Raw genomic sequence first — 14,067 nt, 5'->3', positions numbered from 1 at the left:
TGCTGCTGTTGATGCAGTTAAAAATATATATTTGGGTCCAGTCAAGTGGTAACGGAGGGAAACAGGGGCAGATATTTTACATTCAAATAGATCTTATTCAGAAACTAGAGGGACTATTGGAATAAGTAAAGTCAGAATGTAGGAAAGAGTTACACTCCAACAGGGTAAAGTTAAACCTGTGATATTCTTTTAAGTTGTTGACAAAAAATAAAAAAACTCATGTCGGTAACGGAGGGAATGAAATATGCAGCACTTTTTGGGCAATAAATACAAACAGTGATAACTAGTGGTTCTCACTTACAGGGAAAAGTAACGGAGGGAAAATTGTGCAAGCAAGTAGAAGGTGCATGATTTTGCATCATTTGTCAACTTTTTTCTTCCAAATACTTTAATATTACTTCAAAATGAAAGGAAACTATTTCTATAAAATATGTCAGTCCTTCCAAGCAAATTTTTTATCATTTTAAATACTTTTTTTTTTTTTTAAATCATGTACCTTCATCAACAGTTCAAAGATGGAATAACACAAGATATGATGAAATACATCCATTTATTGACATGATTTGCAGGTCTTTGAAATTTGGGAAATAATTTTTGTTCCATGTTTCATACATGGTCTGTTTAAAACATATGGAACTTTAGGACCAAAAATGGTACAGAGAAAAGGTCAACAGTTTCATAAACTAGAGTACATATGTATCTGTTCAATACATTTTTATATCAGATGCATTAACTTGAATTTTTGGCCTTGTTGTTTACTTCTGCTTGACCGGGCCCATTTACAATTTGCTAAAAAATTCAACTAAAACTAAAAAGCATGAATCTATCAAATTTCCAGGTCTAAATTAATCAACAAACACACTTATCCTGCCACAACTAAACATTGTAATCCCACAGAAAATTCCCATTTAAGATTTAACTACTAAGCTGGAGCTCTTGCATTCTTTATGTATGGGAAGGGATGCCAACAAATTATAATTAGAACAGATACATGTCATTCTTTTCCACTCTTATAGCCCTGAAGTACACTTTTTCACTTTTCTATAGTTGTTTTAAGTCTATATTCATCTATATTCACCACAACTAAATAGGATTTAAAGGTTTTACTGGTCCTATCCCAAGTCTCGCGCGTATCAATAATGTTGAGTCCTCTGTCTATGAGACCCGGCCGGATAGCTCTTCCCATTCTAAACAATATCATTCGCACTTGATAAAACCCGCTCACAGTATTCTAGGTCTCAAGCTGGGTTTTTGGAAGCGCCCATTTTCCCAAGCACAACACTCCGCTGCTACCAAGTGATGCAACACTTCCAACAAAGATGCAATCTGGAGGAGCGCGTGGCTTCTAACAGTCCATTTAAGCACCCAGCGCAGTCGGCATGCCTCTCCTACCACTTTATCAACTTGACAGATATTATGGTTGTATTCAGCGGTGGGCATCCTGAGGCATCATATTCTCAAAAAGCTAAGGTCAGGAGGAGAGGGGCTGCACCGATCTGCCCACTGCATTGTTCCCACACCATTTACGCCGGGCATTTCTTTATTTCTTTGTACTCACTGGCTGCTTCTTCCATCTGGCGGACATCTAAATGACGCCCAAGAGTTGACTGCTCAGCTTTGCTTGTGTGACCTCCCCCTTTTTTAAGTGCCGCTATTCCCAAGCAATGCAGCGTCCACACAGGGGACAGTAACATGCGGCGGTGCGCTGATAGACTTTCCAGCGGAGTGAATAAAATCAGCATCAGGCTAGTGAAGCTGATTACCCCCGGTATGAAAATGCAGTATCTTAATGGTACATATTTTCAGCAGACAGCCCAGTTGCCTTTTCATTTTGCGCCTAATATGTCTATTCTTATGAGTCATTTACTTCTTTAATTACCTTTAGCAGCAGATGCACAATGGTGTATTAATGTGAATGATTTTTACGGCCACTTTATCATACTGAGCCGGCGAAGTTGAAAGGCGTAATTGAGGTGGAAGAGCGGCTTGTGAGAGAGACAATATTTAGCTGACAGCTCCTCTTGTAGTCCGGGAGGCTGTTTATGAGTTTACACCACACTAAAGCTGTAATAAACACCGTCTTCATTTTATAATGGCAGGGGGCGGAAATGCCTGAGCTGGGAATGCCGTGCTTATTGAATCATCTCAGGAAGTTGTTGGGCATAATAAGACATCTGTGTATGCAGCCGATTTGCTGTTGCTCGTGTTTCCTCATGCATCTCCACAGTCAGTTTACAAGAAAATAGGATTTATTGTGTTAGCCAGAGTAAAATAAGATTTGGAAATGCACAAATGTTTTAGGTTGACTGACATTGTTGGAAATCTAATGTTTCAAATCTGCATCATGTTTTCTTCAGCATAATGTGCTTTGCAAGGTAAAATTCAAAGTAGTGCAAACAAATGAATGTGTAAGGGTTTTCATTTTCTCTGCACCTATGGGCCTCAGATGGGGTCCAGCATGGGCAGTGTAGAAGCAACAGCCTCCTTGTTTGAGGGCAGGTGTGCTCTTGTGTCAAGGTTACAAGTTCACAGTAAACTTTTGCAGGTGATGGGTGACAGTAAATAAACCCCAAAAACTCTTTTTCTTAAATGGGGGCTTTGCCAGCTAAACAAACCCTCCTTGGTCTATAAATCTATTCCTGTCTGGAGCTGTGATGGAGATTGCAGTCAAATTAAATGGCCTCCTCGACTGTCCGTGTAAACACACTTAGTGTGTTTGCATGCATTTTAAAAGCAAGTTATTAAATGTTTGCTGTTAGCTAAAACCAATTTGCTTTGCTTCCACTTGCTGCATGTGCAACTCTGAGCGCCCATGTCATTTGCATGTGTGCCGGCTCTCTGTTTGCTGCTGTGTACATCCCTTGGTGAGATTTTGTGTTCTGAACAAGTGTGAATAAAGGCCTTCTTTAGCCATCTGTTGTTAAGCTGCTAGCTAAGCAATGGCAGGGAATCCAAACAAACGCACAGCACATAGCAAACGGAAGCTGTCAGGCCCGCATAGCTGAGCTGACCTCTGATGGGGCCGCGATGAGGGGAGGGGGGCGCCTCTGTACCAGGCTCGGAGCGCCCCAACGGCACACTTGGTCAGGTTTACTCTCCTCTCTCTCTCTTCGTCTGCTCATTCTTTCCATCTGTCTGCACTCGTTTGCTCAGCCTCCTCTCTTCTATCTCCACTCACACTTAATAACTTTGGTCTTGTTTTTCTTCTACACATTTAAGGCATCCATCAGTGCTGCATTACCTGTTATGGCCAAAGAGGAAGAGAGGGAGGTTTCCCTGGACAACCAGCCGACTGCCGTGGAAAGGCAAAGTCATTTGTTTGACACTTTGCTATTTTAGATTTTTAGCACAATCAATCAAAGGTCCATAACTAACTAATTTAATTAATTGCCAACAATGCATCATCATTCAAAACATAAAAGTTGAAAAGTCTATTTCTTAAAGTTGGACAACATTACCTTGAATTGTGCTACTTTTATTACCGTAGTTTTAATGTGGACATTTGAAGTGTTTAGTGTTGTCATAAATATTAATGGATTAGCTGAAAAGTACAGCAAAGAGAGAGAATCTAATGGCTGGAAGTACGTATGAAGCATTGATTTATTTATGTATTCTACATGAATTAGTTTGAAAATCTAAACACAGACATGAGTGTGTTGTGGTGAGGACCTGAAATGTGCAAGGTTTGAGCGTCACGGCCTGTTTTCCATATGGAGTGGCTTTTTGGAAATGGCATTAATTATATACTTACAGGGATCGCAGACTTCTACTTTGCATTGCAGATAATACCACTGACGCAAGGGGAACAAAAATGCAATTAATATAAATAGGCATGATTCTGGAAGCTTATGTTTAAAAATTATCCTTCATCAAAATATATAAAATGATATGCATTTCAATTAAAATGGCAAGTATTCAAATCCCATTATGATGTGTTTGCATAGTCAACAGCCCTTGAATAGTATATGCTATCATGTAGACAATCTGCCAGTGTAATTTATGTATGTAGATCACTGCTATGAGCTTCTGTTGGAGGCCACTATCTGTCAGTTTGCATTCTGTATCCTCTTTTAAACAAATATAAAGCAGTTATTGGCTTATGTTAGATCTTTTGATTCTTTCAACTTTTTACAGAGTACTTTTTCAAAGGTTAAAAAGACACTAAGCCTAGAATGTTCACGGATATGATGCTTCCCAAATCTTTCTTCTGAGAGATTTTCTTACAAAGGTCTTCACAGGATTCACCAACCAGCAGCATGGTACTTCTTATCTGTGAAGCAGAGTTTTGACATTTCTTGTATTGAGCCTGTACCTCTTCCCTTTCTCCTAGTAATTTTAAAAAAATTTGGCTATATTCATTTTCATTTGTAGGTGTTATATTATAAGTTCTTAAAAGCTGGTTAAACTAAAGCGTGTTGTTCCCACCAAGGAGCATAGGACCTTGTGTTAGCAAAAAGAACAGCAGTGGTGATAAATGTCAGGAAGGTTGAGGCGTGCCATCAGTCACAAAGTCAAGCAGATAACCTTGACATTTAGGCCATGAGCGCGCCTGCCCGCTGAGGCCGAGGCTAAAGCCAGAGGGCCACTGTCATCTGAGTGGGACTGCATTAAGAGCTAACCTATTAGACGTGTTGTTGCTCCCTGTGTCTGCTGCCTAATAAAGATGGCTGCTGAGTAAATATGCCGCGCACACTCACACACAAACCCACAGACCTCCTTCCGCCTCCGACTCTCCAAGTGGCCGCAGGGATCCGGTTACACCTGCTCGCACATCTTCCAGCAATTAGGAGCAATCTGCTTGAAACCATTTCACGTTCAAGGTCTTCCCCAGCTGTGGAGAGGCAGCCAGACGCTCGGAGCACTGCACAGGCCTCTGTGTTGATAGGCCTGAACAAACAACACTCCGTGGCTCTCCTGGGTCTGGGTCCCCATGGAAACACCCAAATGGTTACTTCTACCAAAGTTGCACCACATCCTTCTAACACACCATTTCATTCTTTTGCTGTTCTAATAGTGGAAAGCAGCAACTGTACGATCTATTTTGATTAACACACATAGATGAATATATGCAAGTCTATTTCCAACTGGGGAATTATTGTTAGCCCTTGTGATCAGTTGTAGGAAGTTGCATGGAAAAGGCAAAGTAAAGACATATGTGGTCTCTCAGAGGAGAAGGAGCAGTGACAGATTCTGCTGAGCGTCGACCTGACTGTGGCGCTGCTTTGAGCTGGGATTTGGAAGACACTCGGAGCTGGCTTTAGCAGCAGGAAACCCCAAAGCCTGTAAATAATCCACATGTGCCGACTGCACATAAAGACATCCAGTGCTTAGCAGTTCTCTTATCACAGCGTGATAGCCCGGGGACATAAGAGACGCTCCTGCCTCCATTCACTAATATGGTGTGAAAGGAGATGCAGATAGCAGGCCGCTTGTTTATTGAGGAAGTTATGTTCACAGAGGGAAAAGACTGTGAACTTTGAACATGCTTTACATAGGGAAAATAAAAGAGGATTGCAAATGACAAGGATACCAAATTGTGCATTGGTTTGAGCTGATAAAGCCTTGTCATGGGCTGGAGGGTGTTTTCTAATCAGAAGTACCTGGAGGCTCTTTTTACAGAACACAACTGGATGAGCGTGTGGTGCGTTTAGCATTTATCTTGTTTCTCTGAAGCAGCTCCAGTGGATTCAGCTTCAGTAACAGGACTATTGTTGTGTCGCGCCACTCTGCATGACGTAATTACACAAGTCACTCTCTTTATCAACGCACAGTGCATTACAAAGGCCTGCTCCGCTGCATTTAAATGAATAATTAATAATTCATCAGTTCAATTATTACTCACTCAGCTACTTATATGGTCCCCCCAGATTGCCGTCAGCCTTGTTTACAAGAGCAGCTGCACACAGTAACAGACTGCAACAATGAGCCAGGCAAAGAGCTTTGTAGTTGTTTGTAAATGTCTGCAAATCTAATTCAGTTCATAAACATATGCATAATATTTTTTTTTCAAAGCTGTGCAAGTTATCACATTTTAGAGATCAAGATTTTTTGATTTTTAATTGCCAAATATGCTTGAGTATTTTTATTTAGAGGCCTACTGCCAATTTTCTGTCAGTAAAAGCATGTGGTTTGGCACAGAGTTCAGTCTTTAGAGGAAGAATTTTGACTATTTTGTTTTGTTTATGATCAAGAAATCAATATTGAAGCCACTTTGATTTGTTTTTAACGAGGCAAATTAAAACTGAATTGAAAACTGAGATCAATCAAGAAAAAAATTACCCAGCCTTACGTTTTGTTTAGTATTGTAGTAATAGTAATTTTTTTTTTATGTTAGTGAGTTAAAATTGTTTATTTATTCTGCTCGCTGTAATTACTTTTCATCGGCTCTATGTAAATGTTAGTTAATAATTGACGTTTTTTGTTTAGTTTCTGGCCAATCACAAACACTGCTCACTTAGGATAACTTGAGTCTGTATCACATTAGATTATCACAAGCTGCCTTGCTATATGCATGCCTGCCATGTGTCCTGCACCTTTGAATTAGAGATCAAAAGGAGATAAATTCCAGAGGAGGATGAGGGTGGGCTCTGAAACACAGGAGTGGGTGCTGTGTAAACATGCAGTGACAGCACACTATGGGTTATTTTAGCCTAGCATTAAGCCTGTCTGTGGCATGCCATGTATAAACACAACAGCAACATTCCACAGCTCCAGATACACTCAACTGGCACCCTGTTTCTTTCACATGTGTTTAATGTATTAAGAGCTTGCAGCAGTTCTCCCTGAAATGCCTCTTATATTTGTGTGGTGGGCACATTGGTCCTGTTTTAATTCTAATAAAAGTAAGATTGTGTTCATAGAGCACTTTATGGGACTCTTTGTGCAGTAGAAGTATGCATGATATGATGTCCACCGTGTGCAGTCTGCCAAACAAAAGTTCCTTAGAGCCAGTGTAATATTTCAACACTCAGTTTAATTTGTGAGTGCAGGAGTTTAGTAGTTTAGCTCAGAGGATCCTGAGGAAACTATCAAACTTGAGAGTAATACAGCTGTACACACACACAGAAGTTATATTTCAGGAATAATTTATTTTATAAATATTTATTTTTATAAAAAGAGACACATTAATCACCACTGAACAGTGTATTGTGTAAATTTTCATTGGTAGTCTTTTGGTCAAACACGAGAAAGCCTGCCTAAAAATGTAACTACACAACAGATATTACAAAATATGTTATTGCTTTACCTGAAATGTTCCACAGTATTAAACGTTTCTCTATGGAGACTAGCAGATATCACCACTATAAGAAACAACTGTAAGTGAATAGATACAAGCTAAATATGTTTAATGCCATTCTGTGGAGCAGTCATACACTGTATAAAAAAGTGGACTGAATGAGACGGTGACGTCACTCAAGTGAAGCTCACAATGCTGATGGTTAATTAGGATCTGGGCTCTATATTCTGAACAGGATTTTTTTAATGGAAAAAATAGCAAAAAAAACAAAACAAAACAGGGTCATGTAGAGCGGGTTAATGCGAACATTTTAAGACCAAAACAATGAGGCTCACAGCAGCAGTTACAGAGAGAGGTGTGACAATATGGTCACGGTCAGTTGGAGCCGGAAGAACCCGCATGTGAACTTCCTATTTGGAATGCGGCGCCTAGCATTTTAGCTATGTCCATTTATATATACAGTCTATGGGAGCAATCCAGGCAATGTTCTTACATCTCCAAAACTGGTGGCCAACCAACAGTTAAAGAAATCATTACTTTTAGGAGTCACTTGTTTTGTTGATTAGTTGGGAAAACTATATTTTTTCTGCACACTTTTCTCATATCCTGTTGACTCAATGTTCTGGACTATGAACCCTGACACACACATTTCACAGCATGTGTCACTGGCTCCAGAGAAAAATCTAATGCACATCTTTGTTTATTCTTGTGTGTTCCTGTAACACCACACCCCAAGAGTCATGAATTTCATCAGCTCATTGTATTGCATCACACATTTACCCAAGAATACTAAAATGGAAAAGCTCGCTGTATCCCGTAGGTGTGCTAAGGTAGATATTTGCATATTCTTGTAATCTTTTGAGTCAAATTCTATTTATATATAAAAGATTTCTTGTGTTTTTATATTTTATTTACATGTGTTTCGTCATGATGAGCAGGGGGAGATAATTTTGGTAATATTGCCTTTTCATGTGGGAGTGGTTCTTATTCACATCGTATGTCACTACAATGTATTCACTTTCTGTATGAGTTGACACACTGTCTCTGGGGTTCCCCTCTACAAATTTCACAAGAGATAATTAGACATGCAGAATAACAAACACGGCTCCACTCAGATAATACAAATACAAAATACATTAATGCCTTTATCAAAAATTGTCAGAATTTTCTGCAAATATATTTTAGACAAGTAATTTTGAGAGGCATTAAATAAAATACCTTTATATTTATATAGTTGCATCTACATTAGTCTACTATCAGTTTCAACACGGGTGAGGAGCAGTGTTTCTCAGACTTTGGTACGCAGACTGCTTCTGGTGGTATGCAGGGCCCTCTACAGATCTATTATGTTTTTGTCCTCCTTTGGGTTAAACATTATTTAAAACTGCCTTATTCAGAGTTAAGCTTTATTGTAGATCAGGTTTAGGTTTGTTGTAGACTGGTCTTAGATCTGGTGGTACTCAAGAAGTCAAGTCACTTTATTAAGTGGTGCTTTTTCTTCTTTTTTATAATAAACATATTCAAACAAAAATGATAATTCTTTACATTTACTCTTTTATAGTTCTGTTTCCTGTTTGTTCTTACTGGCGGTTGCTTTCATATATTCACTTGCTGTCCATTTCACACAGGTTTCGTTTACCACCCTCTGTCTCCACGTAGCACATTCCATTTATTGTTAGACTCTGCTCTCTCCTTGACGTATATATTGTCCTTATGTGAGATGAGCTGCACGGGCCCCGCACTGTTTGTTTAATTGTGGGAGCTATCGTCTGAGGAAAGGGGAAAGAATGAGGCCAGTTATTTACCCAGATGGTTTACTGGTGGAAGGTGTGGGAACCCATCACTTTCTTTGTAATGCTGAGAGTTTTTTGAGACCGCAAGCTCCCTCCACTTTTGTTTGTTCTGGATGGCATGTTTGATTATTATCGTAAGGGAAAAGGGAGTAGCTGGAGCAATAAACATGTGACTGCACTGTATTTTGTTTTCCACTGCGAAGGCTGTGTCTTTTAACACGAGGATCTGAAGCAACCTTGTTCTGCTGCAAGAGAGTGAACTAAAGGAGGATCGAAAGTTGTGATTGCTTAATCATCTTTTGCAATATGTGTAAAGATTTTATTATCATTATTATTATTATTACTGAGTGAATCATTTAGCACTTTGTTTTGTTACAATAATTGTATTATGGTCATATTTTAATATACTTTTTGCCACCATAAGTTCAGGTAAATTAAAACAAAAAATGCACATGCCTTCATTTATTAGTCAAACTGTGTAAATATTATATAGCCATGATTAATGTAGGGCCTAAAAAGAAAAATAACAAATGATCTGAAAGAAAAAGAAACACACACACACACTTTTTTTTTTTTTTTTTAGAAAAATGGAGAACTGTACGTTGTAGTGATTTATAGTATTTATTTTTGGCAGTCTCTGTATTAGCCTAGTTTGAATACTTGTGTATGCATGCAATATTTCAAAAAGTTTTGAAAAAAAAAAAAAAATAAATAGGGAGGAAAATGTACAAAAATGTACATTATCAATAAATCAAACCAAGATTTTGTTTTCTAATAGTTTAAGAGTTTTTCTCAACCGGTAATTTTAGGTTACCACAAGTCTAAGAAATGTAAACTTTTTCAAAAGGTTATCAAATGTCACACAAAAAAATCTGAATAATAAAATAATAAAACAAATAATCATTGTTCCCCCATGTGAACAAATTATAACATGTAAATTTTCTACTTTCAGGCCCTCCAGGTGGCCCGACAGATCCTCCTCCAGCAACAGCAGCCTCAGTCTCAACCAAACGCAGGCCGTAAATCCCCCAAGACCAACGACGCTCAGCCCAACATACAGGTATGTCACGTGTACATCTGCATCTTGTTTATTATCACATACTCAAGTCGCTCTCTGTGGTTGTTGTGTATAAGAAAATCAAGTGAGCACAAACTGTCCCCTTCGCAAAGCAGCAAGTTCAAAACAGGAAGTGAATTTGCTGCATCCTTTGAAGTCTTATATAGTGCAATTTATGGGGCTGCTTAGCTAGTGTTTGTGCATTGATTTCTTTAACATATGGCGCTTTGAAAACCTCTAACAATTGTTGCATCTTACAGTATCTTTCAGTCAGACAAGCCTTTGCAGTTTTTTATGCTGCAGAACAATGTATGCAATCATGAAAATATTTGAAAGATACTGAACAATGGTGTTTTCATTAATTCAGTGATATCATATTGTATCAACTCTATTTTTGGATGCATCACAAAATACTATATAATTCAAAGCAGGATCACAAGTTTAGGCATTACTTCACTGTGGTGTTGTTATAATTGTTAGTGAACATGAAGTAGAGAAGGAATGCATCATTTTCACAGACAAGCAATAGTTTCCAGCCCCAGCAGTAAGAGGCGCTATAGAGCAACCTTGAGAAGGCAAGATCTTCAGGTGGAGGTGTAGGTGGAGCTAGAGTAAAGAGGTTGTGTTTAGAGTTTCTGAGACATGTTGAACAAACAGAACTAAAAAGGGTCTGGATTTTTTGCGGCTGGCCTTTAATATGTAAAGCACTGGCTTATCTGATACAATATTTAAGTTAATTTGAGTTCAGGCATATCAGCTGCCTCAGAGATGTATATCTTTGTTTGAACAAGAAGCGGTTGTTTGTGTCAGTGTGAAATTGAAAACGACTTCAGGGCATATTTGGTAATTAATACGAAGGCCCTGTTCTGTATGTATGTATGTATGTATAATATTTAATACCCCTACTATCCCATTGGGGGCCCATTTTAATGAGCTATTGTAGCGGCTAGGTCTAATGTCAGGTTGTGAAAACGCCTCTTTGTTGTGCAGATGTCTTCGGAATAGCTCCAGAGGATGAAATATGACTGTGATGACCTTTCAGTTGTGTGCATATTTGTCAGGATTCAAATAAGTTGAAAGGATCAAACTAAACAGTTTCCCCAGCCTGGCAGGGAATTGTGCTGCAGAGGTCAACAGAGGGGACCACTACGGCAGATTCCAGCGCACTGCCAGTTGTTGGTACATAGTGAAGTGTGAGACCATCTCCTGCAGACAAAGACAAAATTAAAATTCTAATTTATTAATGTATACAGAGAGCTTGGCCAAGCTGTCACTCAGCTATTGAAAAGAGAAGCGGGCTCTTGCTCTGCCCCTCCCCTCTCCTGCCCAGCTTATGTGAAGAGATGGTGCCGGAGCAGCTAACTAACGCCAGAAATTGCCTGGCCTCTAATGCTGAATGTTTCATTTTACTGGTTTCAAAGTGCCATTACAACGCAGCCACAGGTCTGGACAAGTGTTTGTTTATGTCAGTATCACATATTCTGCTAATTGAACACAGCCAGTTCATACATAAACATCACTCTGTGGTTTGGTATACAATTGTTTTCAATGGTAAGCCCTGATTTTACAACTAGATGCTTTAGGCATTTGACAGGAAAACCACCCTAATACATTCCAGCATATATTCATCAGTGCACTTCTCCCTCATTCAAAATATTTCATGTATATTTTAAGCAATAGATGAATAATTTGGAAATTTATGGATTTGGAAGCATGTGATTTATTTGTGAAACGTGCTACAATTGGCTGTTTAATAAATGATGTTGTGTTGCATCTTAATGTAACATTTTTGTACTGTCCATTTACTCAACAAATGCAAAATCTTACAAACTCGCAAACAACACTTTTGGATCTGAGTGGTGGTTGCTTTTCCACTCACATCAGTTGAGCTGCTTTGAGGAGCCCCTTACCTCAGAACATACCCCATCTCCATCACTTGGCTGGGTAATGATTCTCTGTTGAGCCCGACTGGGTCATCAAAAGACATGATCTCACAATTACACTGTGGCTGTGTAGTAAGCCGACACCTCATAAAAGCACCTGATCTGCCCGCTAGCCTGCATTCATCTATGCTCTCCCATTAGGCACAAGGAGAGACTTTGACTCATTTGGAGATGTGAGGCACTTTTCATTTCAACACCGATTCAAGTCAAAAATAATGAAGCACGCTATAGAGGAAACACGTGAAAAACAGTGAATACAGAAGTAGGGAAGAATTGTACAGTTCTTGATCAGTGTTAAATGGCTCTTTGGTTTTTTATCTAACATCGACCGTATCCCCCTAGCCGCTCGCAATGACACCAGCCCACTTCTGGTGATTCATAAGATGTGTATTGGAAACATACAAAACATAGCTGCCCGCTAATCAGAGTGGATACGCAAACATCTGCTACACAAGCTTGCTAGCAGCTAAACATACTTGACTGGTCAAAAAGCCAGTAAATTACATTGACACAGTGACACGTGTAATTAAAAGAATCCATGCTGCTTTTACCTTGCTTGCTCGGCACCAACAGTGGCACAAGAGTCGGCAGCATCCACCCCGCTAATTACCATTATCAGTGAAATGCTCGGGTTTGTCTCATTAGTTCCATGTGCATTTAATTAGAGGAAAGCTGAAATTGGATTTAACTTATTACTTTTTCATGGATCACTTTCTTGTCATCACTTCAAATTGGATTGCAGCCCCAGGTAACTAATTATGCCAGCCGCAGGATCAGGAGTGGAGAAATAGGTAATTAGGAACAACACTGGTGGACCCTTGCTGATAGTCCAGCAGTAGCGGAGAGGCAGGGGGAGGGGCAAATGAGGCGGGCTCGCGGTGGCGTTCAGGAGGAGCCCGGCTGGTTAAAAGATGCTGCGCTCTCCCTCCTACAGGGGATTATGTGGCGTTCAGCTGGGTTAACATGTCGTGTCAACATGGTGTCTGTGCCATCACTTTTGTTTTGCTCCCTTCTTCAATTTTGTGTCTAGATTGGCCTCCATTATTCATGCCAGCGCTACAGTGCGAGGTATGGCCCGCAGCCAGCTGGGTTCGCCTCACACTGAATGGCACGTTGCTTTTATCGTCGGCATTTCAGCTTCTATTAGAAAGTGGATATCAAGTAAAGATGAGGGATGCACAGTGAGGGAGGTAATGCTAGTACATGTGCTGAGTTTAAAAAGTTTTCAGTATAGTCAGATGTGAGGGATTAAAAAAATCAATGCATCTTATGTTAAAGGCACTGTACCTGAATTGTACTGTTTTAAAACTGTGAAAAACAGAACTAGTTCATTGTAAATGCTCTGCAGTGATCCAAAGGTATTCCCTACTTACCTTATGCATTTCAAGCATCCTAATTATTCACCACGATGAACTCATAAGTGCTTTTCCCAGAAGCCAGTGGGGAGTTTTGCCATGACAGTAAAGCTGACAACAACTAGCGATCTGTCCATCTGTAGAGAGACCTAGCAGTTTGGTCCATTTGGTAATATGAAAACAGTGATTTAGGTATGTGGGTCTCTACTAAAGTTGTTGTTTGTTTGTTTTGCAACATTTTTCTATGAAACCACTTTGACCTGAATAACTGAAAAACGTAACTGTCGGGTCAAAGGTGAAGTCAGTGTGACAAAAATAACCCAATAGTCCTTTCCTAGTAACAGCAATTTCGAATCACGTCAGCCATTGTTTATCTCCTCCATTATATTTACAGCATCTACAGTTTGTGTGTTGTTTTTCTTCACTCTCTCCTTCCCTTCTTCTCTTTTCACACCATATTGTGCTCTGCCACAAAGGGCATCTCCAGGTCAGAAGATAATGTCTTTTCAGTTTACAGGATGAAAGCACTTTTGCCTTTTGAGCGCCCCTCCTCCCTGCGTTTGCTGTTCCCATCCTTCATTTGCGGTCTGCTGAGGGGAAGCGTGAGGTGACACAATCCAGGGGCCATGTCTGAGCCTGACAGGACAGACTTCTTTCACATTTTTTTCTGTGGTTCAATGGT

General features: G+C 39.6%; 1 protein-coding gene across 9 annotated transcripts in view; it reads left to right on the top strand.

The window, feature by feature from the left end:
* Window positions 1-14,067, top strand: part of foxp1b (forkhead box P1b) — a 156,302-nt gene that overhangs the window by 86,341 nt on the left and 55,894 nt on the right. For 8 of the 9 annotated variants that reach the window (XM_055160368.1, XM_055160367.1, XM_055160370.1 and 5 more), the window contains one exon: window positions 9,983-10,090. In XM_055160368.1, coding sequence (XP_055016343.1) covers window positions 9,983-10,090 — 108 coding nt within the window. Of the gene's footprint in view, window positions 1-8,031; window positions 8,068-9,982; window positions 10,091-14,067 lie in introns of those variants that run through there. The other variant, XM_055160369.1, reaches the window with a different exon arrangement.

Source organism: Boleophthalmus pectinirostris, unplaced genomic scaffold (assembly GCF_026225935.1).
Source record: "Boleophthalmus pectinirostris isolate CB_2022bp ecotype Guang Dong unplaced genomic scaffold, ASM2622593v1 HiC_scaffold_3, whole genome shotgun sequence".
NCBI classification, from domain to species: domain Eukaryota; kingdom Metazoa; phylum Chordata; class Actinopteri; order Gobiiformes; family Gobiidae; genus Boleophthalmus; species Boleophthalmus pectinirostris.
The sequence above is the reverse complement of the archived record's forward strand: the minus strand, read 5'-3'. Positions and strand labels throughout refer to the sequence as shown.